This window comes from Cyprinus carpio, chromosome B1 (genome assembly GCF_018340385.1).
Source record: "Cyprinus carpio isolate SPL01 chromosome B1, ASM1834038v1, whole genome shotgun sequence".
NCBI lineage: Eukaryota > Metazoa > Chordata > Actinopteri > Cypriniformes > Cyprinidae > Cyprinus > Cyprinus carpio.
Genome location: NC_056597.1, coordinates 7,287,533 through 7,313,302, shown reverse-complemented (window position 1 = coordinate 7,313,302; position 25,770 = coordinate 7,287,533). Strand labels below are relative to the sequence as shown.

The following is a 25,770-nucleotide window of genomic DNA, read 5'->3' as shown; positions in this document are numbered from 1 at the left end:
CCATAGCACAAAAGGATTCTTCAGATTATTAAAATGTTCTACACACTAAGGGAAAAAAAATATATTTTTTCACTGAAAGGTTCTTTGGGGAGCCTAAAATGGTTCTTTTATGGAATCGCTGTGAAAACCCTCTTTTGGAACGTTTATTCCATTGCCACACCAAGAACCCATGTCTCTATCTGCCACAGACCCCTACCCAGTGCACAAGTCCACATCTATCCCAGTGCTAACACTCAAAATCCACATTGGACTACAGCCATTGGGCCACAGTTTAGACCAGGAGTCCTCAACTCTGCACCTCAAGATCCAGTTGAGTTTAGTTCCAAACTGGATTAAACACACCCACCTGCAACTTTGATCAGCTTGTTCATGTGTGTTTGATTAGGGCTGGAGTTAAACTCTGCAGGAAAGTGGTTCTTGAGATCCAGAGTTGAGGACCCCTATTCTGATCCCCAAGCCAAACAATGGGTTCCACAATGGTATAAAAAATTTGCAATTAATGGCTTCTTAAGAATTACATGATTTTGTTTTGGGCATATTAGTGGTAATGACAAGAAAATGTGCAGAAACTGAAAGTGAGCTGTTGGGTTTAAGCAATTCTGTTTACCTTAATATACTGTACGTCTGACAAAGCTCTGACAGAATAGTCCGGCACATACATCTGCAGGAAGGCATTGAGCTGGTGGTTACTGCTGCCCAGTGACGGTGTGATGGCTTCAATCCGCTCGCTACGATTTAACGAGTCAGAATGGTTCAGTCCAAATGACCGAGGGGGGGATTTGTTTTCTGCACAGGAAAAAGGAAAGCATCATTTCATCATGATCTTGAAAGGCAATTTAAAACTTATCAGCCTTGCTCATGAATATTAATTATCTGACTTGCTGTTTGCCCAGCCTGATGTAGCTCAACCAGTGGTGTGGAGTGAGGGGCGGGACTATTTGTTTGCACAAGCTATAGCAGTGTGTTTCGAACCTGTTTAAAAGTACACTATTTTGTTCAAAAGTTTTTTTAAGTAATACTTTAACTTATACTTTTATTAAGCATGTGTGCACTTAATTAATGAAAAGTGACAGTAAATACATTTATAATGTTACACACACACTGTTCTTCTGAACTGTCATTCATCAAAGAATCCTGAAAAAAATTGTTTTCAGCATTGATAATAATAAAATATTTCTTGAGTGACAAATCAGCATATTAAAATATATTCACATAGAAAATAGATAGATAGAATAAAATTTTACAACAGAACTGTATTTTTGAACAAACTAATGCATTTGGAGAGCATAATGGACGCACCACTATGACCAAAAATATTTGAACAGTAGTGTATGTTTGTAGATATTCATGGATTTTTTTAGTGCACTAAATCCTTCAGTGACTAGACCTTCAGACCTAACTTTATAGAGACGCTAAGCACATGGTATATTACAGCTTGTAACAGCTTTTTAGAACTCAATAACAGCGTGGCTAGTTCTGAAGGGGGTGTTTCATGTATGTAAAGTGTTGCCGCTGGCAAGAGTATGATAAAAAGCCTAAGAGCTTTCAAAGTGAAGACTGGCTTGTTTTTAATTAAACACAGCTTATGTTTTCCACTTCATAAAGAGAGGGGACATTTAAAAGTGCACACACACAAACATTCTCTAAACTCGCACACACTAATGCTTGCTAACAGACATTTAATTTTGCACACTTTCACACTTCAGTACATAGATTTATTCTTTCTTTCTTGCTCTTACACATAAACACACATTCACAAGTATACACACTGGTTTCAAAAGTGAAGGTGTGTTAATGCCACAATTTAGTTGGAATGTATGTAATCCGTGTTTGGATGTGTGAGTGGAGTGAGGGAGCCACCGCGTCTTTAGTTCAAGGCTCCAGTGCTGGCCTGAAGGGGCCCAACTATGAACCCTACATGCTGGTAGTCAGCATGAGGTATGTGAGAACACGGAACAGTATGTGTGTGCATGTGTGTGTGTGGGTGTCTATGGCCCCGCTGTCGCCCTTTACTCCAGGAGGCCTGTGAAGTAAGAATGTGTGGGAGGGATTCTGTGGGTTTATTGTAACATACGACACGGTTTACAATGAGTCACAGACAGATGTCTGACCTTCACATTGTTTGATTAGTCACAAATGATTCGGTCATTGCTTCAACTGGAAAATAAGCACCAAAACTGAATTTAGGATACACATGTTGAGCCGTAAAAGGATGTTATTACTTGTCAAGCATGTTGGTTTAACTATACCTGGAGATCCAGCAACAGACTCAGCCCTACTGACCACAAAGGTACGAGACAGGGAGAGAGGAACTGCAGAGAAGAATGAAGAGTAGAAACAAGAGGAAAGCATCAAAAAAGGTGGGAAACAAAACTACAAGGTGACTAAAAGGTAGAACTGAAGGGAAAAGGGCTGAAAGATCCTTTCACAGATCAGATAAAATCACTAAATACCACTTATTTTAATCTGAAAAAATAAGAAAAGATCATTTTTCCTCCATAATAAGGCACTCTTAGTATTACTGTAGGCCCATGTTGTCACCACCAGAGGTCACCTATGTTCTGTGGCATTCCCCTTAACTAGCACATGGATACACTTTGGTAGAAGATTCAACTCCTGCAAATTTCTGATGGATCTAAAACTGTTCATAACAATTTGAAAAGACTCCAAAGTGGATGCTCCTCCCTAAAGACTTTAATGTATTTTTATGTTCTGTTGGATAAATGACATATTATGATTTCTATTGTAACTTTTATCATATAACTAGTATATTATAATATAACTATGATTTATAATAACAAAAAGTCAGCAGTCACAGGAGTACTGGAGTAATTTTATATCATGTCAACATATTTTGGCAGTATATAATGTAGGGATATATATATATATATATATATATATATATATATATATATATATATATATATATATATATATACATACATACATATACATATATAATGAAAATTGGTTTGTTATCTGGATAATCAAGTGTTTATTTAAAAAAAAATACACACTTTGTTATAATGCTGGCATCAGTTCATAAACATCAGCTTATAAAGTGACTTAAAACTGTAAAAACATTATAAAATGCACAAGATGGGCCACATTTGAAATACAAATACTGTAAGTTGCTTGACAATATAGATTATGTCTGATAAACTACAATAGTTAGCAGAATCATTGTTTATTATGATTAATAGTAACAACAATTTCATTCATCCATCCTGTCACACAACATTTTTTTAAAAAGCATAAAAGACACATCTGACTCTGTAGTGCTGGTGATAGGGTGCAAAAAAAAGCATAGCAGAATCTTAATCATTTCACAGGTTTCTTCTGCCAGGGATGCACTATTTACCATCATATTGCTCGCCCCTACATATTACAGTATCCATACTTTTAAAAAGCTACAAGACTAATGACAGTCCTAAATTCTCTTGCCATTTGACCTCTGGAATGAGACCTTCTGAAATATGCTGTTATTTTTTTGAATGTTTGAATCACAATCTTCATACAATAATGAATGACTGGGATTAGTGCATAGTAGATTGAAAATATTATGTCAAAGGTGCCAGAATGAGGTTTCGCTTCCTGTAGATCTTCATAGTATGTATTTGGACTAATCCAGCCCACAACTGTCTGCACTATTGCAGGGTATGTGGATGTATAATGTGGTATCAAGATCATTTTGCATTGTGGTATTATTTCTTAAAGAAACATTTCACCCAAAAAATGAAAATTTGCTGAAAATGTACCCATCCATAATGTACGTAGTTAAGCTTGTTGCTCACCAATGGATCCTTTGCAGTGAATGGGTGCCATCAGAATGAGAATCCAAACAGGTGATAATACATCAAAGTAATCCACATGACTCCAGTCCAGATGCTAAAAGCTGTGTGTTTGTTAGAAACAAATGAATCATTAAGGTGTTTTAACTTCAAACCATTGCTTCTGGCCAAAATATGTGCTTCCTCCAGACCAACCTCTGATGTCCTCTCACATCAAAATCCACCAACATCTTTGTTTAGAACTGTTTTGGACTTGTAAGTGGTGCTTGATCTGTGCATATTTATCTCCTGATTCAAACAAGACTTTTTTTTAATAGAGAAAGCAATATTATGGATAGAGGACTTCAACTGGACCCAAGGATTTGAAGTTGAAAATTTCTTAAATATGGTTTTGTTTCAAACACACAGCTTTCCATGTGCATTACTTGTGGATTATTGTGATGTTTTTATCAGCTGTTTGGACTCTCATTCCGACGGGACCCATTCACGGCAGAGGATCCATTAGTGAGCAAGTAAGTATGTAAGTATGTATCGTCACAGAGATTTGGCGATACGAGTATCGATACAGCTGTGCCTGTATTGTTATTGTGGCACATGTGCAGCAGTGGACCTCGTTTCATTTGAATACGAGAAAACCATTTAAAAGGGAGTAGAAAAGTGCGAGGTTTCTAAAAAATAATGAATAGAGCATAACATAAAGGCTACAACAAGGTTTAATCTGGCTGCAGAGGAACACAACCGGGGTTGCCTGATATAAAGAGACGTACTGTAATCCCCGAAACAGAGCTTCCCACTTGCGCAATATGGAAATATCTGATAAGTGTGTCACTTATCTTTGTCAACCTGGCAACCATGTGCACACGCTCTCTCTCCACTGTGGATAAAAGCGCTTGCTTTCTGAAAACACCAGTAAGCTTGGAGTTTAGCAATCTCCGCTTCAATATTCTTATTCTTAGAAAAGTTTGATCAAGTGTTTATTTACATGAGAGAGAGAGAGAGAGAGAGGCTGTGAATGTATGAATTACCACCATTTTGCCGCGTTTCTTTATTAACAGTGAAGCTGTGGCTTTAATTTCTTTAGAAACAATGATGTTACCAGCTCCTTGTTGAGAAAGATTATGTAGCTCATGAGCGATTAAGCTATTTTATTGATAAAATTGTGAGGCAGCACTAAAAAATTTGTGTTGCTGAATGTCTGTGCGCGCGCAACGTGATCTGTGTGAGTGACTCAGCCATTAGTTTAGAACTCTTCTAATTTCTTTTTTTTATGTAGAAAGTGTGTTAATTTGTGCAATGATAAACAACCAGCAATGTAAAGATGATTTTTTAATATATTAGTATGAGTACATAACAATATAAATTTATTAAAATGGGTACATCATTATAGATCCTTTTCCTATTTAGCGGCTAAACTCTGGAATAACCTACCTAACATTGTTCGGGAGGCAGACACACTCTTGCAGTTAAATTAAAGACCCATCTCTTTAACCTGGCTTACACGTAATACACTAATACGCTTCTAATATCAAAATCCTTTAAAAGATTTTTAGGCTGCATTAATTAGGTAAACTGGAACCGGGAACACTTCCCATAACACCCGATGTACTTGCTACATCGTTAGAAGAATGGCATCTACGCTAATATTAGTCAGTTTCTTTCTTATTCCGAGGTCACCGTAGCCACCAGATCGAGTCTGCATCCAAGTCAGAGGGTCACTGAAGTCACCCAGATCCAGTACGTATCTAGCCTAGATGGTGGATCAGCATTTATGAAGTTTCTCTACAGCCCTGAATGTCAGCGGAGACCAGGACAACTAGATGAGCCCCAGATACAGATCCCCTGTAAAGACCTTGTCTCAGATGACCACCGGGACAAGACCAGAGGAACCTGTTGAGTCCTCTGCACAATCTGACTTTGCTGCAGGCTGGAATTGAACTGCTGGTTTTGTCTGGCCAGAGGAGAACTAGCCCCCCGACTGAGCCTGGTTTCTCCCAAGGTTTTTTCTCCATTCTGTCACCGATGGAGTTTTTGGTTCCTTGCCGCTGTCGCCTCTGGCTTGCTTAGTTGGGGACACTTCATTTACAGCGATATCGTTGACTTGACTGCAAATTATTGCACAGATACTATTTAAACTGAACTGAGCTGCATGATGACATCACTGAATTCAATGATGAACTGCCTTTAACTGTCATTTTGCATTATTGACACACTGTTTTCCTAATTAATGTTGTTCAGTTGCTTTGACACAATCTGTTTTGTTTAAAGCGATATATAAATAAAGGTGACTTGACCTGACTTGACACAGCCCTAATGAGTACATTTTAATTTTTGGGTTATTTAAAACAAAAAAAGACATTTGGATTTAGTTGTGCTTACCTGGAGACGCGGTGAGAGCCATCATACCATACGAGGAGAAAGCTCCAGCTTCAAACTTCATTCCCTCCTTCCCTGCCTCCACCTCCACCTTCCCCTAAGAGAACAGATCACATTGAAAACCAGACGTTCAGTATATCTAGAAACTGTTTTAAGCAACTTCAAGTAGATGCTGTTAATACTGATGGAGATTATTAGTTTCCGTTTTTCCCTTTAGAAGGAAGGATTGTCTTTGCAATACTCACTACAATATTTTTCTTTCACATAGGGACATTAGTTGAAACGTTTCATACTGTTCATACTGGGCGTGTTAAATACTTGCGAAAATCCCAGCTTGTTCTAGGCTAATAAGCTCAATCCCTTCTCTCTATGCCTTCTGCGGCCCTGGACCAAACAACCAAGCTGACCTGCAGAATAAGGATGAAATAGTCCACAGGCTTGTTGCGGTGGAAGAGGTAATGTTCGATGGCCTTCTTATTCTTCTCATTATATTTGAGCTCCTGGATGACGTTGGGGTGTTTGAGGAGACGGAGAAGGATCTTCTCAGACATCTGGCTTGGACTAAATGCTTCTACTTCTGTAAAGCAAAAGGAGACATGATCATCATCTCGGTGTTCCTGTGGGTTGTTTGCACTTGAAAATGTTAACTTATGGCCATTTTAAACCATGGGTAATGGTAATCATTACATTTTATTGCATTTCCTGGTTTCGAAAGATCACACGATCTAGCTAGCTAAATGCTAGAATCTCATTATCCAAAGGTTTACTAATATACATGCTGCATATCCACCTGTGAAAAAATTTCCTTGTGACTCTTTTCAGACCGTTTTAAGTCTTCTAAAACATACGAACCAAACTGTTTTGTTTTTTTAATTCCAGTTAATGTCTTCAGTAGTGTGCATGAAAGTTTCTGTGAATATTTAATGACGTATGCAGTGTTTTGTCCATTATGATAGTTGTATGTTGCTAAATAACTCCTTGTAACATTGTTCTGTTTACAAGTATCTGTGTAATCTGGCAGCTGGTCCCTCCTTGTCCAGGAAACGCTAATAGCATTGTATTTGTTAATCAATGATTAGCGTAAGCCACAACGGGAAAGTTCTCACCAAATCCTGGTATTAGGTTTAAAGGGGAACTCCAGTCAGAATATGTTTGGCATGCCCTTTTTGTCTCTATTATACACAACCACCCTTGGGACCTTTTAACAGTGGCTTGATCGACAGTAAAGCAAAGGGAAATGACTCGTAGGAGGTTGTGCCAAATGCCTGAACAATTCCGCAAGAATGCAAGAATCAGCAGTTTTACTAAAATATAATGCACATTACCATTCATGAGTTTTCGCCTATGCTCTTCAAGCCTGCATTTATTTGATCAAAAATACAGTTAAAAACATTATCAGTGTGGAAAAAACTGTTATGCTGCTCCATATTTTTTCATAGGAAATCATAGGTAGGTAGATAGGTAGGTTACTGTTTTTACTGTTTCTACTGTATAAATGCAGTCTTGGTGAGCAGAAGAGACTTCTTTCTAAAACATTACAAAATCTTACCAACCCTAAACTTTTGAACAGTAGTGTATGTTATTTATCTAATATGATATTTCATGTTAAATCAAATTGTTTCCACAGCCTGGTTTTAAAAAAATATATCTGCAGTACAGCAATATAACCTCTGAGCAAAAAAACATAACAACAATCCTACTGTGGCTTCTACACTAATCTTTTTCCTTACTTAGAGAAACACACATTATGAAACCGAAAAGTGAAAGAGAAAGCTCTCTTGCTGGTGTCAAAAGATGTTTTCAATTCTTTCTCTTAGCTGTTTGCTTAAAGGCATTCTTTTATATACTAACCCAAACAAGCTGCCCCTCTCTAAATGCAAAACCTTACAATGCAAACCAAAAAAACAAAAAAAAACATCAACATGGCACGACTTTCACCAAAACCCAGAGCCCAAGCTCCTCCTCTTTGTGAGCAGCCTAACCATACTACAGTCACAGGACACACTGGGGTAAATCAAGCAGCAATGCAGTACACTTGCCTGTTGCTAAGAAACGTAGAGTAGCCAGTAGAAGCTGAGGTGATATTTTAACCTTCATTTCATTGTCCATGTGCTTGAAAGCCGAGAAATCCTGCTTCCTCTCTCGATGGGTGATTTTCTTTTTTGTTTTGTTGTCGGCTGTTGGAAAAGTGGGACGACAGGAAGAAAGTCCAATGTTGTGTAAAACGCCTTTCCTTGTATATTTGCAAATGTATATTTACAATACCTAAAAAAGTTTCTGTAATGTTAAGTGAAATTTAAAAGTGAAAGCTAAAAGAAATTTCACTACTTAAAACCATGCCATAGCAAGAGACTGGGGAAATTGTGAGGTAGTTTAACATTAACATAAGTCATTGTAGAACTCATTCATGAGACATTACACACTTTTAAGCTGCTTTATAAAGAAAACACAAGACTTTCATGGCACATACTATATAAGTCGGTCTCATCCAGGATTTCAGACTTGATGATTTCTTCAATGACGTCCTCTAGGGTGATAATGCCAAGCACTTCATAGAACGGGTCGCCTTCTCCTTCGTTGTTAACCCGCTGGACTATTGCCAGGTGAGATTTACCTAGGAAGTAATAAGAGTTGTTAAGATGTCGGTTTAGACACAAATCATTCTTGGTTTAAAGATGTAAACTGTTTACATATTTAAAAATATATATATTTACACTTACACAATGTCATACATGACATATACTGTATTGCCCTATATTAATAGTGATGATATTGCCTTATATGTTACCAAGGCAATATATAATTTTCTTATATAACATAAAATATTATGATTCTCTGTGTAGATGATCATCATGGGAAAAATCCCCCATTAAAATACATTTAAATTTAATATACATCTTTCTTTTATATTTCCTTATATAACATTTCGGGTGGATATGCATGTACATGATATATATGTCCAAAATGTATTACACATTTTTACTTCATATGACAACATGGATATATGTTATGATATATGTAAGGTATGGTTAAAGGTACTCAAAAATAAAAATTGTCCTAATTTACTCTTACCCACTTCATGTCATTTCAAACCTGCATGACTTTATTTTCTGTTCAGAACACAAAATAACACTGGACCTAATTTCCTTTCGAAATGCTGAGGTATTTTATTTTGTTTCACAGAAGAAAGTCAATCAAACAGGTTTGGAACAACATGAGGGGGAGTAAATGATGACAGACACGCGCACAGATCCTACAGTGTGTAACGGCTGTTGGCAGTCTGATAATGGTATTAGCATCAAAATGTTTGACAACAGCAACAATCCTACACCAATTCTTAACAAACCCTACACTTACTAGTTATTTTATTACACTCTGTACCTGTACAATCAACACTGTACAGTGTCTCAGAGCGTCTCTGGCATGAAGCCACGCTCTCTTTACTAAGTTCAAAAGTCTGACCCTGTTTCCCAAAACACTGAAGTGTTTTGTCTTTGATATTGAAGGTCTAAAGGTCTAGAATAACTGGGTTCAGTCTCAAAACATTGTCTATTGTGTCTTTGAGCAAAAGTAGTCCAGTCTTAGTGAGAAATATCCACTTGAGTGGACAAACATGTCATAAGCCTTGTGCTTTTTTAAAAAGACTCCTGAAGAGGGATCGAACAAGCTCCTGTTTCTGATAATCGGTGTTTATTTCAACTAAATAAACACCGAAAGCCAAGGGTGAAGTTTTAATACACATCCCAAAGACAAAAGCACAAACTCTTTTTGTGTATACCGTCATTCAAAACACCAAACAAATTCTTTGCCTTTTCTCAGCTTGTGAACTTTTAGAAGGAATTTTCCAGAGAGCCAGGCTAATATTAGCCCTGAAATGAAGTTTCCATTCCACTTGGGCAATATTCTCACCAAAGCGACTGCTGGGTGATCTGATCTGTCTCAGAGCTGGTCGTTTACATGCAGATGGCCATTTGCTGAAATACTAGGAAGCCTGGGACGCACTTGTGGCAAACCCCATGACAACACACAAACAATGATTGGGTATAAATCTCTGCTTAAGGAGTGTGGCATTAACTTGAGTCTGTGTATCTTCTTTTCCTTATTTTGCCTCTACAATGACTTCAGATAAAGCATGTAGCATGGGAAAAGTGTGCTTTATGTTTGCAATCTTATATTTTTTACATTACCAAAGTTTGGAATGAATGATATTATTAGAAATTTAAGATATGGCATATACCCATAGAAAAACAGCCTACAGTACATTCTCAGATCAAGATGTAAGTTTATAACATATAAAATCCCATTAGTAAATTAAATTTGAATATATACATATGTTAATAAAATCGATAAGATGATATTTTTATGGTATATGTGGCAACCATTTATGTCAACATTTATTTATATATGCAATATACATGACATATACAGTATGTCCAAAAAATACAAAAAATGCATAAACATACATATTTGTATGGATTACATATATGTTAATATACGAAACAGTTTCTTATATGCATTTACTTCATATAACAATATATTTTTATATACAGTCAATTTAATACACATGTATTATATTTGCGTATGGATTAGACCAATAACTAGGGATGCACCGAAAGGAACATTTTTGGCCAAAGCCAAACAAAAGGTAGGGTTTTTTTTTTTTCATGTATTTTGCCATTTTTTTTTAACCATTGCATAAAGTAAATACCCAAATTTAGCTTTTTACTGTTTTGTCTTGCTTTTCAAAGAAAAAACAATTACAAAAAAAATTTTTAAATATTTTTTTTTAACTGTGAATTTTTTTTAATTTTATAGGAGATTTTATAAAAAAAAAACAATTTTTATTTTAATTTATTAGGTTGTATATATATAATTAATTAATAAGCTAGTAAATATATAACTATTAAATATATAATTATTTTTTATATTTTGTTTTGTGACCCCCTTCTTGAATCAGGCATGCTTTTTTACTGTACAAATAAATGCAGCCTTGCTGAGCAGAAGAGAATTCTTTTAAACCATTAAAAAATATTTCAGATCCCATAGATACAAATCTATTACAGATTTGAACACTATGTGTGAATGTTATAATAAATGTGCTAATAAAGGCATAGCTGTTGTAATTATTATCAATTATTATTGTTTTACTATAAACAACAGTAAAATTACAATACTAACATTTATGATTGTTGATGGAGCTTTTATTTTGAATTCATTGCTTCTTTTTTTGACAACAACAGATTTATGAATGATTCTCGTTAAGAATTTGGGAAGACGTTTGCCGCACGTATCACATTGTCACATGCCTTTAAAAAATGTTACTGAACTACTGACGAGTATCACTGTTTCAGCACAGATTTTCCTCGTGCCGTGAGCTTGTGTTTGAATACATGCAATTCATGCAAACATAATGTTCTGCTGTTTATTTATTCATGCTGTTTAAGGCCATTTCGTAATTTCAATCATCATACAGTAACCAGCAACAGCCACCCTTCCTCTTCTCATCGAAGACATGTGATTAGGGCTGCACGATTATGACAAAAATCATCACTGTCGATTATTCCCTTGAAATTGTAATTGCAATTATTAACTACGATTATCACAATTTACATTGGATCAGATTGTTTTCTTCTTTAAATTATAAAAAAGTACATATATTAATGGTATTATAATGCTATACTAAAACTAAAATTAAAATAATGGGAAAAACCCTTAAAGAGGTCATATGATGCGATTTCAAGTTTTCCTTTCTCTTTGGAGTGTTACACTATGTGCACTTGGTGCATAAAGAAGATCTGTAAAGTTGCGAAGACTAAAGTCTCAAATCCAAAGAGATATTCTTTCTACAGGTTAAGAGTCAACCACACCCCCCTTAAACGTCTCGTTCTAACATGCCCCCACATGTCTACGTCACTATGTGGGAAGATTTGCATAACACCGCCCAAATGTTCACGCAAAGAAAGAAGGCATAACTTTTATTCTCTTATGTTGCCACAGGCGCCATGTTGTGGAGTCGCTGTGTGTTTCGTTGTGAAAGCGAAACTACTTTGTTTGGCCTTCCAAAAGAGAACAAGCCTAGAAATCAGTGGTTAATTTGTATTTCAACACTGTTTCAGAACAGTCCAACCCAAATATTTAGGTGTGCAGCACATTTTATGGAGGATGAGGACTGTTTCCTGGGACAGTAGCCTGCAATGTGTCTGTGGAACAAAGGCTGTTTCTATGAAGTTGGCCAGTTCAAACTTTGCAAGGACAGTCTGGCGCTTCTGACTCACAGCATGTAAGTACGTTTTTGTATATTTAAATAATTTGCCAATGATGATTCAAACACGAGTTTTGAGCAGTAGAGTAGGCTTGTTGCTAGTTGTTTCTCAGATCACAAATGCAGACATGGTTTTATGTTTACGAAGCGCGATACACAATGCAATGCCTAAAAAGACAGTATAAGTCATTATAATCATTAATTTTGTCCCCACTGGATGCAACAAATGCCTCGTTTGTAATGGGTTTCATTGGTTTTGTCTCATCTAGTGATGTCCGGATCACGAACAAATCTTTCTATTTAACCAAATCTTCTTAGTGAATCGGTCGAACCAGTTCACCAAATAGAACAGAATAATTTGGAAAGGTTCTCATCTCCAGTAAGCACTAATCCACAAATTACTTAAGTTATTTGGTTTATAAACGTGCCTTACACTCCCTCTGATGCGAAATAAACCAATATCCCGAGTTATTCAGTTACTCCTAACAGTACGTTGACTGAACTGCTAAAAGAGAACCGATGATGGGATGTGCACGAGCAGAGCATCTGGACTTAGTCTGGTGCTGCTGGCCTGGGAGACGGCATAGTATGTTAAGGGGCGTAACATTTCCGTCACACGGAATGCTTGAGGCATTCGGCCAATCACAACACACTGGATAGCTGGCCAATCAAAGCACACCTCACTTTTCAGACCGATGAACTTTGTAAAAATCGACGCGTTCAGAAAGGCGGGGCATAGAGGAGAAACAAAAATGTACATTATATGGAAAATAATGTGTTTTTTAACCTTAAACCGCATAAACACATTGCATTACACCAAATACACATATAATGTTCTTTTTAGCAACATCATATGACCCCTTTAAGATAACATGTAGAAAGAAAAAAATGCATCTTAAGCACACAGAATAACATAAGTGGACTTTGAACGATTAATTGCCGATTTGAATGATTACGTAATTGTGGCATCTATAATTGTAATTGCGATTAGAAATTTGATTAATGGTGCAGCCCTACATGCGATGCTGTACTAAACAGTCTCTCGCTGTCAAAGCTTGTAATGATTTTTGCGTCTTTCTCGGACGGTTTTAAATGCTTTCACACTACTGACATGTTTACTGCATTAGTGCGCGTCTCTATTTCATCATGTCACATCATTGTTCGATACAATTTATTATGTCTTTTCACTTATTCTTTTTCTCTATTTTTTGGTATTTTCAGGCGAATAATTTTGGTTGCCGAACATTCGGTGCATCCCTACCAATAACTTCTTGTCTGATCTAGATCTTGTCCAAACAACCCATCTGCACAACACTATAATCTAAATCTACAAATTTCATTCAAGGTCAGACAAACTTAAACAACTAAATCTCAAGAAGAAGATACTTGATAGCAAGGGTTTCCAGTGTTACCACAAAAAAACAACTCCACAAGACAGTGTTTTAATAACATCAGTCAACCCTTTGTATGCAAGTGGAAATGAATGACCCTTGAAGAGAGAACGTAAGGGCAAGGGTCAAGGGGTAGTAGAAGCCACAAGACTAAATAAATAAGTGCTCAAGCATTAAATCTCAGCACAAAAAGAGGGGTTTATTCAGGCCACAGTGGAAAAAAAAACATGTTTACTTTATGTATTTTCCCTCATAGGTTCCCCTGAGTACACCATATCTCACCCCTTCAAGGAAACAAGGATATTAGCTTCTCATCTGTTCTCTGCGGGGATTATTTCTATCCCAAGATTACAATTTGGTTTCATTATTTGTGAAGTCACAGCTTGAATGAAAGAAAACTCACTGATTTGAAGCTACTACCATTTTTTAGAATTCTGAGGATTGATATGCTTTTCCAGAAAATCACTGCAGGGGTTTCTAATGAATATTTGTTTTAATAATCGAAGACAGGAAAATATAGACACAAGTAATTATATATACAATTCCATTGGATACCAATTACATAATTTTTGCTGCAGAAATTATACACAGCAGGTTTAATATTGCTTTGACACTAATTACATTGTACATTCCGAAGGTGCATAACATTAGCAAAATTCCATGGGCGAAAAGGTCGCTTGTTAATAGTGTAGGGATTTGTGAAGCATTGCTCACACAGAAGTCACTTTCAAATCTATTTTGCCCCCGAAAATCCACAGAACAATGGTAAGTGAGATTGTACCTTAATTCTAAAGTCACATATTCGAAACATAGCGTTACAGCAGACATGTGCAGTACAGAACCTAATATCTTGTTTCTTTAAAGGGTTAATGCATGGCATCTAGCGTGAAATCAAGAACACAAAGACTTCATTTCAAATGTATCTCAATTGCAGGTTCATATTCATTTTTTGTTTTCTGAATTGCCACCTTGATTCCTAATGTCCAGTTTGTGCACAATCTGATTCTTTCAAATGAATCTGATGAACTGGCTCACAAATAACACTGAACAATTCTTTTGTGAATTGGACTGATCCGATATCAGCTGTTCTTGACTCAACAAAACACTGATTCAATGATCTGCTTAAAATCAGCCAAAAACTGGAATATCATTAGAGCCTGAATGTGCATGCATCTGATTCCACAAAAAGTAAGTTACTAATGCTGAATTTTAGTATTGATGACCGTGAATGAACACCATACATAGGTTATGACGTCAGTTATTTGTGAACTAAATCTAAAGAAGGGCAAGCTGTTTAATCCCATTGAAATGCTTGAATGTGGACATGTCTGTTGTGTCACAGTCTATACAGGGTAGGCTATTTTTGGCCAAAACAATGCATCTTCACTGATGTAACTTTTTTAGTTGCAGTACTTATTCCTTGTAATACTTACAAGGTACTTTGTAGTATTTTTTCTGGTATAGTATTATTAGGTATCTGTTAATTTATCCATTGCATCCCACTGTGTGGCACTCACTGTAAAATCTCCAGTTAACACTCATCCTAAACACACATTAAGCATCAGATAAACTAATTCACAAAGATGATTACTGAATCAATATAAATCAATATAGGTTAATGCAACATCATGCTAAATTTACATTTTTACTTCATTCATGGTTACATTAGTTTACATTCATCATTATCTTCAGCACTATTGTCGTCAAGGTCATCTTCATCCTTACAAAGACAATTACACATATATTGTGTAAAATTTGGTATAGATAATAGGTCAACAGTAATGAGTGGATGTGAGATGGCCCCACAACCCTTCATGAGAATGTCTACTGCTCCCCCTCAGGTCTTCTGAGACTCACTGTATGCTCTTTTCCACCATTTCCAGTTTAAGTTTTGGAATGCAGTTTGTCATATTTTTCCATAGCGTAATTCCCACCATAAATAGTCACGTTAGGCAACAGGGACAGTGTCTCAGACAGCGATCAGCCTTCTCAGAAAATATTTTAGTTCTGACAACTACTGGGACCATGGAAATGAGCAGTGGGACATCACAGAATAAGTGACATGTTTCATAAGAGGACTTTATGTATTGCTATCCAAATGTTTGACCCTTAGTTGCATTTATAACTTTGTATTCATAGCCTATAAATAGCTCTAATCTAGAGATTAGATTTAAACAAATGACAAAAATATCTAGGTGACTTAAAATCATATATCTATATATATATTTCTACTTTCTGATATTTTTTGAATGGTATAAATTGAAAAATCTATTATCATCTTGTAGAAAAGTAGTAATCAGAAACACAACAATTAGCTAAACTGCTTCATGCCCATTTTGTCTGCTAAATCAAAGTCATGTGCTTTTACAAATATGCAGAAAAATAGAACTATGATTTCATCGGGTGTGTGTCAAGGCCAGTATGAGATCACTGACTGTCAGTCAAGGTCAGTAAATAATATTCGGTAAATAATCATCTTAAAATATCAGGCAATTTGACCGTTTTATGACAAGATAAGGTTAGGTCAGACTGTAAAATAACATTGGTGCAACTCCCCTTTTATTAATGCACCCTGGAACAAGACTCGTAACCTCTGGCTGTTCCAATGGGGACTGTCCTGTAACTGGTATACTGCTGTTCTGGTTGAAAAAAAAAGCATCTGCTAACCTAATAAAAACACTGAAACTAATGTGCTGATGATTACTAATCAAAGCTGAATGAAAGCTGCTGAATTTTACATGTTGCTTGAACATAAATGTGTCTTGGCAGTGTGTGAACACAACCAACCTATAATGATAAAAATCTAGTGTTTTTTTAAATCCATGTTCTCAGATTCCTGGCTGTGTGACATCACATCCCCAGGCCCCTCCCCCGACTGTTGAATGACACTGGTGTTTTACCTTAGACCCCCCCCCCCCCCCACTGAGTGAGCTGTAAACAATCCGCCATTGATGCAGTGGGTTACGTTTGGTTTCGAAGGGAATGTGCCTCCCGATCTACATAAATGAGTCTATCTTTGTGCGAATCATTTGTGATCCAGCTTCACGTCCAGAAGAAGTGAGTACAAGGTTTTTTTGTTTTTTTTTTATGAATCTTTGCAAATCACCTTTCCTAATAATGTGCTAATTAGAAAGTTTCACAATGAATGCGGATAAAGTTAAAAGTCTCTCAGAGAATGACTCTTCACCCCACAGAAGAGAGGGGCGGGGTTGAGCAGAGCTCATTAGCATTTAAAGAGACATGCAACGAAACAGCTTGCTGTCAAAAATGTAAAAAGGGTGTTGTTTTACACTACAATTGATACATTTTAACCAAAGTATGTTATAGACCTTTGATTAAGACCCTAAAAAATAATATCAACTTGTGGAAAATGGACATCCGATGACCACTTTAAGTAACATACTAAGCTGGAAACCAAGTCCAACTCCAACTATGAAAAATATAGAAAAAAAAATAAAAATCTAAACAAACTCTTTAACCCCCAGAAATGCTGAAGAAATTAGGTCAAGTCTACTATAGATTCTTTTTTAAGTAACTTTAAAGTCCCAGTACAAACCCCCACAGTGACTATGAACTCAAAACAACCTCCAGATAACACTGCTGCAAATCAGCCCGCTTTCTAAATATAAGCTGCTCAGAGCATGTCACTAAACTTGTTCCTTTCTTCCTGACAAATACAAATGGACTTCAAATAAAACTGATGTCATCTGAAGGAAATAAATTTAGCAACTTCATCTCATAGCTTTGTAAAAGTGCAACAGTCAGTTAACTTGCTACACTGACCTCCAAGGAACTTTGTTAAAAATGACAAATTTCTTCTCTCTGTTACTAAACCAACCAACATCTTTGTATCGGTTCACAATGAAAAACAGTGATCTGTCTGTGAGCATTGTGTTACTGGAGCCTGAGCTCCGGGTTAATGCTGCTTACAGATTCAGCATCATTAAGGGGCCATTTGAGCACAGACGGACACAGTCACAAGACCCCTCCACTATTTTAAACACCAACCTGGTATTGTTAACCAGCAAGCAGTGCACTATATAATAAGTGAGTTATTTCAGCAAATATTTTAGATAATGCTTGATTCAGTACATTTCTACTCAACATTTTTCGGATTGAGCAACAAAAATGAGCAATAAGGGCAATGCCATACTATTGTTACAGATGAGATAACACTAACAAAGCAACATTTTCAAACAACACTGGATGGATTCATCAGGTACATTTCACTACATAGAAAAAACACAAAAAAACAATACTACTCCCTTAACTTTTTATCACCATGGGTTTGACTCCCCCATTCCATTCCCAGGATTTGCAGGACTTTGGATAGGCTAATTCAGGAAGCAACATCCTAATAGGTGTCCTTGGAGCACTAACTAATGGGAGTCTGTTGGAATAATGCACTATAAGGAGGTACAGATAAAACTGGCAAAGTGAATGAAGATGATGCAAAGTTGCTACAAATAATATATGTACCAACAGAAAGAATAAAACATACAAATTTAAAACCAAAGGAATGACAGATAAACAAGACCATAATAAAAATATTTGAGTTATTCATATATATATATATATATATATATATATATATATATATATATATATATATATATATATATAGAAAATTGAGTTATTCTTGTGCTGTGGTGCATTTACATGCAGACAAAATTCCAAATATATTAACATATTTACTGACATATTTTGAGTATTATTTGTGCACATTTCTTAATACTAAGCCTAAAATGTGTTTAAATGTCACTAATTGATGAGGATTGTCTGATATTTGAATAATATCGGTCTTCATATGCATATTAAAAGTTTACCAAAAGTATACTTGCAATAGGCCTAGTTCCACTTTAGCACAATCAAATATACTTCAGTAAATCTTTAGATGGACTTCAGCACTACTTCTAATATATTTTAACTACAATTCAAATATATTTTAGTATATTTGAAGAGTTTGGTTCCAAAACGCTATAAATCTATTTTGATTAATTTGAGTAAAAATGTGTTTTCTTTACCAAGAAAGTGGCAAGATGAAAACCACTATTTCTGTTTCAAACTTTCACATAGCATCTTTAGGTTATAATAACATAAAAAATTCAAATCCAGATTTTGATTTTCAAAGATTTATTTTAAAATTGTATTATTTTTCCCAAAATGCAATAAATCCATTGAATCAATATAAACGTTATTGTTCAGTTAATTAAACTGTTGAAAATACACAACAAGGTTAATCCACATATGGCCTCTGAACTCAATACTAATCTTATATATCACGAACAAGAACAACATCACATTAGACCACAGAAATTCCAAAATGACATTTCCCTTATATTCAACTTCCAAAAGTGCATTCGTCTTTGCAATGTTACATTTATTTAGTTGACTAGTGCTATACGCTGTTTTAACAAAAACATAAATGGCATTAATAAAAACACTTACACTGACAAGCTACGCAATATCTCGTTCATAATCGAATGCGACTCACCTGCGATTATGAATGCGATATTGCGTAGCTTCTCAGTAATCTACGGCTCTGTGTATCAATCTGAAAGCACGTCATGGAGATTAACTATTAATCATAGAACCGGCTTTACTGACAAGATGCGCATAACAATCACATGCAATTTATCGTGCAGCCATAAGTTTGTTTGTGGATCACAAAGTAGATGAGGAAAACTAGAATGCCGGGTGTATTCAAAGCACCAACATTACGGTCTACAATGCGTGGAATGGTGCTCTGTGATTGGTTGAGCGGATATATCGCATTCTGCAAAGAAGGGAGACTGGCGTTTGTCGTGGTTTGGAAAGAAAGTGAGAAAACATGACAGAATAACTCGGCGGATAACACATTTTGCGTAAAATTAAAAAATGACTTCTCAATACCGACCAGATACAATACTGATTTTGGCGGAAACTCAATTTTTTAAAAAAATGGCGTTTATCGCATTTTGGAACCAAACTATTCATTTATTTTTCACTAGGGATCCTGTGGAGCTTATAATATGACAAAACTATTTGAATATGAATTGTGTAAATTTGAATTATTGACAAGTGTCATTTACCAAAACTGAAATTTATTGTGGCATTTTTTTTTTTACTTGAATATTGAACATTTGAAATTTAACACAATTGATTTTCTATGGCAGTTTTTTTTAATAGACATGTATTTTCAAACAGCAGATTTTTGGTTCTGAACGGTTAGACTGCAAATATCTAGTTTTTAAAAATAAAGCTTCAAGTTTTCAAGATGAAGAAGAAATCCGAAACATCAAATTCGATATTCAAAATTTAATATGCAGAAATTTAGATTGTACAGAAAGTAGGTCAGAGGTTATCCACAAGGAAGAGTAGATGATCTCCGAAAAGTCCAACAAAGCATTTACAGTGACCGGAGCGGACATGTTTGGTTCACTTAGGCTAGTTTTGTTGTGGCCACAACATATTAATTTTTTTAGGAACATGATAATACGTTGTGGCCACAAGATTATTTTGTCTAGATAATCGTATGAAGATGATGACATCCTTGAATCGCCACGCGGCTGCTGCTTTCTCTCATAGTAGAAGTGTTTTGTGCGGTCTCGGGGCAGACACTGCCATAGTTACAAACAATAAGGAGGTACAGATAAAACTGGCAAAGTGAATGAAGATGATGCAAAGTTGCTACAAATAATATATGTACCAACAGAAAGAATAAAACATACAAATTTAAAACCAAAGGAATGACAGATAAACAAGACCATAATAAAAATATTTGAGTTATTCATATATATATATATATATATATATATATATATATATATATATATATATAGAAAATTGAGTTATTCTTGTGCTGTGGTGCATTTACATGCAGACAAAATTCCAAATATATTAACATATTTACTGACATATTTTGAGTATTATTTGTGCACATTTCTTAATACTAAGCCTAAAATGTGTTTAAATGTCACTAATTGATGAGGATTGTCTGATATTTGAATAATATCGGTCTTCATATGCATATTAAAAGTTTACCAAAAGTATACTTGCAATAGGCCTAGTTCCACTTTAGCACAATCAAATATACTTCAGTAAATCTTTAGATGGACTTCAGCACTACTTCTAATATATTTTAACTACTACTTCAAATATATTTTAGTATATTTGAAGAGTTTGGTTCCAAAACGCTATAAATCTATTTTGATTAATTTGAGTAAAAATGTGTTTTCTTTACCAAGAAAGTGGCAAGATGAAAACCACTATTTCTGTTTCAAACTTTCACATAGCATCTTTAGGTTATAATAACATAAAAAATTCAAATCCAGATTTTGATTTTCAAAGATTTATTTTAAAATTGTATTATTTTTCCCAAAATGCAATAAATCCATTGAATCAATATAAAAGTTATTGTTCATATAATTAAACTGTTGAAAATACACAACAAGGTTAATCCACATATGGCCTCTGAACTCAATACTAATCTTATATATCACGAACAAGAACAACATCACATTAGACCACAGAAATACCAAAAGGACATTTCCCTTATATTCAACTTCCAAAAGTGCATTCGTCTTTGCAATGTTACATTTATTTAGTTGACTAGTGCTATACGCTGTTTTAACAAAAACATAAATGGCATTAATAAAAACACTTACACTGACAAGCTACGCAATATCTCGTTCATAATCGAATGCGACTCACCTGCGATTATGAATGCGATATTGCGTAGCTTCTCAGTAATCTACGGCTCTGTGTATCAATCTGAAAGCACGTCATGGAGATTAACTATTAATCATAGAACCGGCTTTACTGACAAGATGCGCATAACAATCACATGCAATTTATCGTGCAGCCATAAGTTTGTTTGTGGATCACCAAAGTAGATGAGGAAAACTAGAATGCCGGGTGTATTCAAAGCACCAACATTACGGTCTACAATGCGTGGAATGGTGCTCTGTGATTGGTTGAGCGGATATATCGCATTCTGCAAAGAAGTGAGACATGGCGTTTGTCGTGGTTTGGAAAGAAAGTGAGAAAACATGACAGAATAACTCGGCGGATATCACATTTTGCGTAAAATTAAAAAATGACTTCTCAATACCGACCAGATACAATACTGATTTTGGCGGAAACTCAATTTTTTTTAAAAATGGCGTTTATCGCATTTTGGAACCAAACTATTCATTTATTTTTCACTAGGGATCCTGTGGAGCTTATAATATGACAAAACTATTTGAATATGAATTGTGTAAATTTGAATTATTGACAAGTGTCATTTACCAAAACTGAAATTTATTGTGGCATTTTTTTTTTACTTAAATATTGAACATTTGAAATTTAACACAATTGAATTTTTTATGGCAGTTTATTTTTTATTTTTATAGATATGTATTTTTAAACAGCGGATTTTTGGTTCTGAATTTTTAGACTGCAAATATCCAGTTTTTAAAAATAAAGCTTCAAGTTTTCAAGATGAAGAAGAAATCCGAAATATCAAATTCAATATTCAAAATTTAATATGCAGAAATTTAGATTGTACAGAAAGTAGGTCAGAGGTTATCCACAAGGAAAAGTAGATGATCTCCGAAAAGTCCAACAAAGCATTTACAGTGACCGGAGCGGACATGTTTGGTTCACTTAGGCTAGTTTTGTTGTGGCCACAACATATTAATTTTTTTAGGAACATGATAATACGTTGTGGCCACAAGATTATTTTGTCTAGATAATCGTATGAAGATGATGACATCCTTGAATCGCCACGCGGCTGCTGCTTTCTCTCATAGTAGAAGTGTTTTGTGCGGTCTCGGGGCAGACACTGCCATAGTTACAAACAAGGTTGATTTTACTAAAAATAAACAAAATATAACGGAGATTGTGGGATGAACAAAAATGTTTTATCCATCTCTGATAATCCCAGGTTATATGATCATATTAGCATACAGGTACATCTCAAAAAATTTGAATATCATGCAAAAGTTCTTTATTTTTTGTAATTTAATTCAAAAAAGCAAACTTTCTTATATTCTAGATTCATTGCACACAAACTGAAATATTTCAAGATTTTTTTGTTTTTATTCTGATGGTTGCGACTTGCAGTTTAGGAAAATTAATAATTCAGTAGCTCAAAAAATTAGGATATTTTCTCAAAGATCAATCATAAAAGATTTACAAAACAGAAATGTTCAAGATCTCCAAAGTAGGCTTAATTATGCACTCAATACTTGGTTGGGGCTACTTTTGCACGAATTACTGCTTCAATGCGGCGTGGCATGAAGGCGTTACTGAACCCCAGGTTGCTTTGATAGCAGCCTTCAGCTCCTCTGTATTGTTTTTCAGATGTTACTTATCTTCCTCTTCACAATACCCCGAAGATTCTCTGTGAGGTTCAGGTCAGGTGAGTTATCTGGCCAATCAAGCACAGTAATATCATGGTCAGCAAATCACTTGGAAGTGGTTTTGGCACTGTGGGCAGGTGCTAAAGTCCTGTGGCAAAATGAAATCAGGATCTCCATAAAGCTTGTCAGCAGATGGAAGCATAAAGTGCTCCAAAATCTCCTGTCAATGGCTGCATTGACTTTGGACTTGATAAAACACAATGAACCAACACCAGCAGACGTCACGGCACCCCAAATTATCACTGACTTCGGAAACTTCACACTGGACTTTGGATTCTGTGCCTCTCCAGTCTTCCTCCAGACTCCAGACCTTGATTTCCAAATGAAATGCAAAATTTACTTTCATCTGAAAAGAGGACTATGGACCACTGAGCAACAGTTCAGGTCTTTTTCTCCTTAACCCAGGTGAGACGCTTCTTTCATTTTTTCTGGTTCAGAAGTGGCTTTGTTCTAGGAATGTGACAGCTGTAGCCCATTTCCTGAAGACGTCTGAGCGTGGTGACTCCTGATGCGCTAAATCTGGCTTCAGTCCACTCCTTGTGAAGCTCTCCCAAGTTCTTGAATCATCTTTTCCTGACAATCTTCCCAAGGCTGTGGTCATCCCTGTAGTTTTTGCACCTTTTCCTACCACACATTTTCCTTCCAGTCAACTTTTTATTAATATATTTCAATACAGCACTCTGTAAGTCTGAAGCCAAAAGAGAAACATACAAAATGTGCAGAGCAGGGGGGCGCGAGGACTGGAATTGAGAACTGCTGCTCTACACTGCTCACAACTCGCGTTTGAATCATCAGTGGCAAATCCTTTACATATGTAAACGTACTTACAGACTGTAAGTCAGAACAGCTGGCATTGCAGCTCTCCCAGGATTAGGAAACAGTCCTCCATAAAATGTGCTGCGCACACTTGAATATTTGGGATGAACTGTTCTGGAACAGTGTTGTAAATACAACTTATCAACTGATTTCTAGTTGTGTCCTGTTTTGGAAGGCCAAAAAAAGTAGTTTTGCTTTCACAATAAAACAGCGTCTACAAAACACGGTGCCAGCAGCAACAGTGAGAGTCAAAGGTTACGCCTTCTTTCTTTGGATGAACATTTGGGCTGTGTTATGCAAATCTTCCCACACAGTGACATAGACATGTGGGGGTGTGTTTAAATCAGGCATTTTAGGAGGCCGTGGACGAGTCTTAACCAGGCCCGGATTGGCTAATCGGGAGGACTGGGAGTATTCCCGGTGGGCCGGTCTGTTATTTTTGGCTGCGAGGGCCGGTGTTTCATGCCACTGGGGTTGAGATACGCTGTGCTGCATCCACTCACAGCAGCCCCACTCTTTTTATTTATTATCTTCTTGCAGCCCCACTCGCAGGGTTGCCAGCTGTTCCGGATAATACAGAATTCTCCCGTATTTAAGGCATCAAAGAAGCATCCCGTATGAAAGCTATAGCCTACGTAACGCAGTTTGTCCCTTATTTGCAAGCGAAATTCTTCCGCTTCACAGCGAGTGGGACTTACGGTAATTCCCTTCCACCATCCGCGTTTTGATTTTGCCAAATCAGTTTGGGCGAATGCAAACAACTTACTGATCATGAGCCCAACATCCAGCAAGGCAGGAAAACATTCAATCTACCCGAGGGAAGATGTCTTTCATTGTAAATTAATACTGTTGAATAGAGAAAAAATAGACTACATTTTTATAAAAATTAACTTCTAGTGTATTATTTAAAACTAGACCCAAGTATTAATCCAAAGACCAGAAATAGCTCACTCTCTAAGCTTTCTTTAATTGAAAAATTTAAATTTTCTTTCATTCATAAGCTATATGATTGCAATCAAATTTTAGATAAAAAATGTTTATGCTTCATTGACTTATGTTTCACTGACTTTCAATTGTTATGCTTTCAAATTTCATGCCATTTGTATGTATGTAATTTCATAGTATTTTAACCTCATAAATTACTTCACTACTTGTGCAGTCATTATTTTTTTTTTTTTTAGAATAGGTAATTGTACATAAATACGTTAAGCAAAGTAAATGTAATTATTTCCGAGAACTTAGCAGACATTATGGTACAAATATTTTGAGCTTCCCTTATTCTGTCCCTTATTTTCTTATAAAGAATCACAATTGTCCCTTATTTTCCATTTCTGAAGTTAATTGGCAGCCCTAATGATGACATAATTATCTTTTAACTCCCCCGACAGAGGCACCTTGTTAAAAAAACGTCAGTTGTTGAATATATGTGAGCAAAAATACAATGAATCACAAGGCTGTAGGGAACAGTTCACTTTGCAGATGTAGGCCTATATACTGAGGTTTTGCTAACATTATTTTAATAGGCTTATAGTGAGTTTTAAATTAAAGCGGGCCAGTCCAAGGCATGAAACTCCAGGGCTGAAAATGAGTCCCACTCCGGCCCTGGTCTTAACTTTTATAAAGAATATCTCTTTGGGTTTGAGACTTTAGTCTTTGCAACTTTACAGATCTTCTTTATGCACGAAGAGCTTGTAACACTCCAAAGAGAAAGGAAAACTTAAAAATTGCATCATATGACCCCTTTAATTGTA

The 25,770-nt window shown here is 35.8% G+C and overlaps 1 protein-coding gene across 2 annotated transcripts in view; it reads right to left on the bottom strand.

Annotated features, from left to right (window-relative positions):
• The window catches only part of LOC109061484 (metal transporter CNNM2-like), a 37,228-nt gene that overhangs the window by 1,930 nt on the left and 9,528 nt on the right, over positions 1 to 25,770 (bottom strand). The window contains exons 2-7 of one of the 2 annotated variants that reach the window (XM_019078588.2): positions 8,635 to 8,778; positions 8,204 to 8,341; positions 6,572 to 6,741; positions 6,168 to 6,261; positions 2,250 to 2,312; positions 608 to 786 (exon numbers count right to left, since the gene is read on the bottom strand). In XM_019078588.2, the coding sequence (XP_018934133.2) occupies positions 608 to 786; positions 2,250 to 2,312; positions 6,168 to 6,261; positions 6,572 to 6,741; positions 8,204 to 8,341; positions 8,635 to 8,778 (788 nt within the window). The remainder of the gene's footprint in view (positions 1 to 607; positions 787 to 2,249; positions 2,313 to 6,167; positions 6,262 to 6,571; positions 6,742 to 8,203; positions 8,342 to 8,634; positions 8,779 to 25,770) is intronic. The other variant, XM_042716422.1, reaches the window with a different exon arrangement.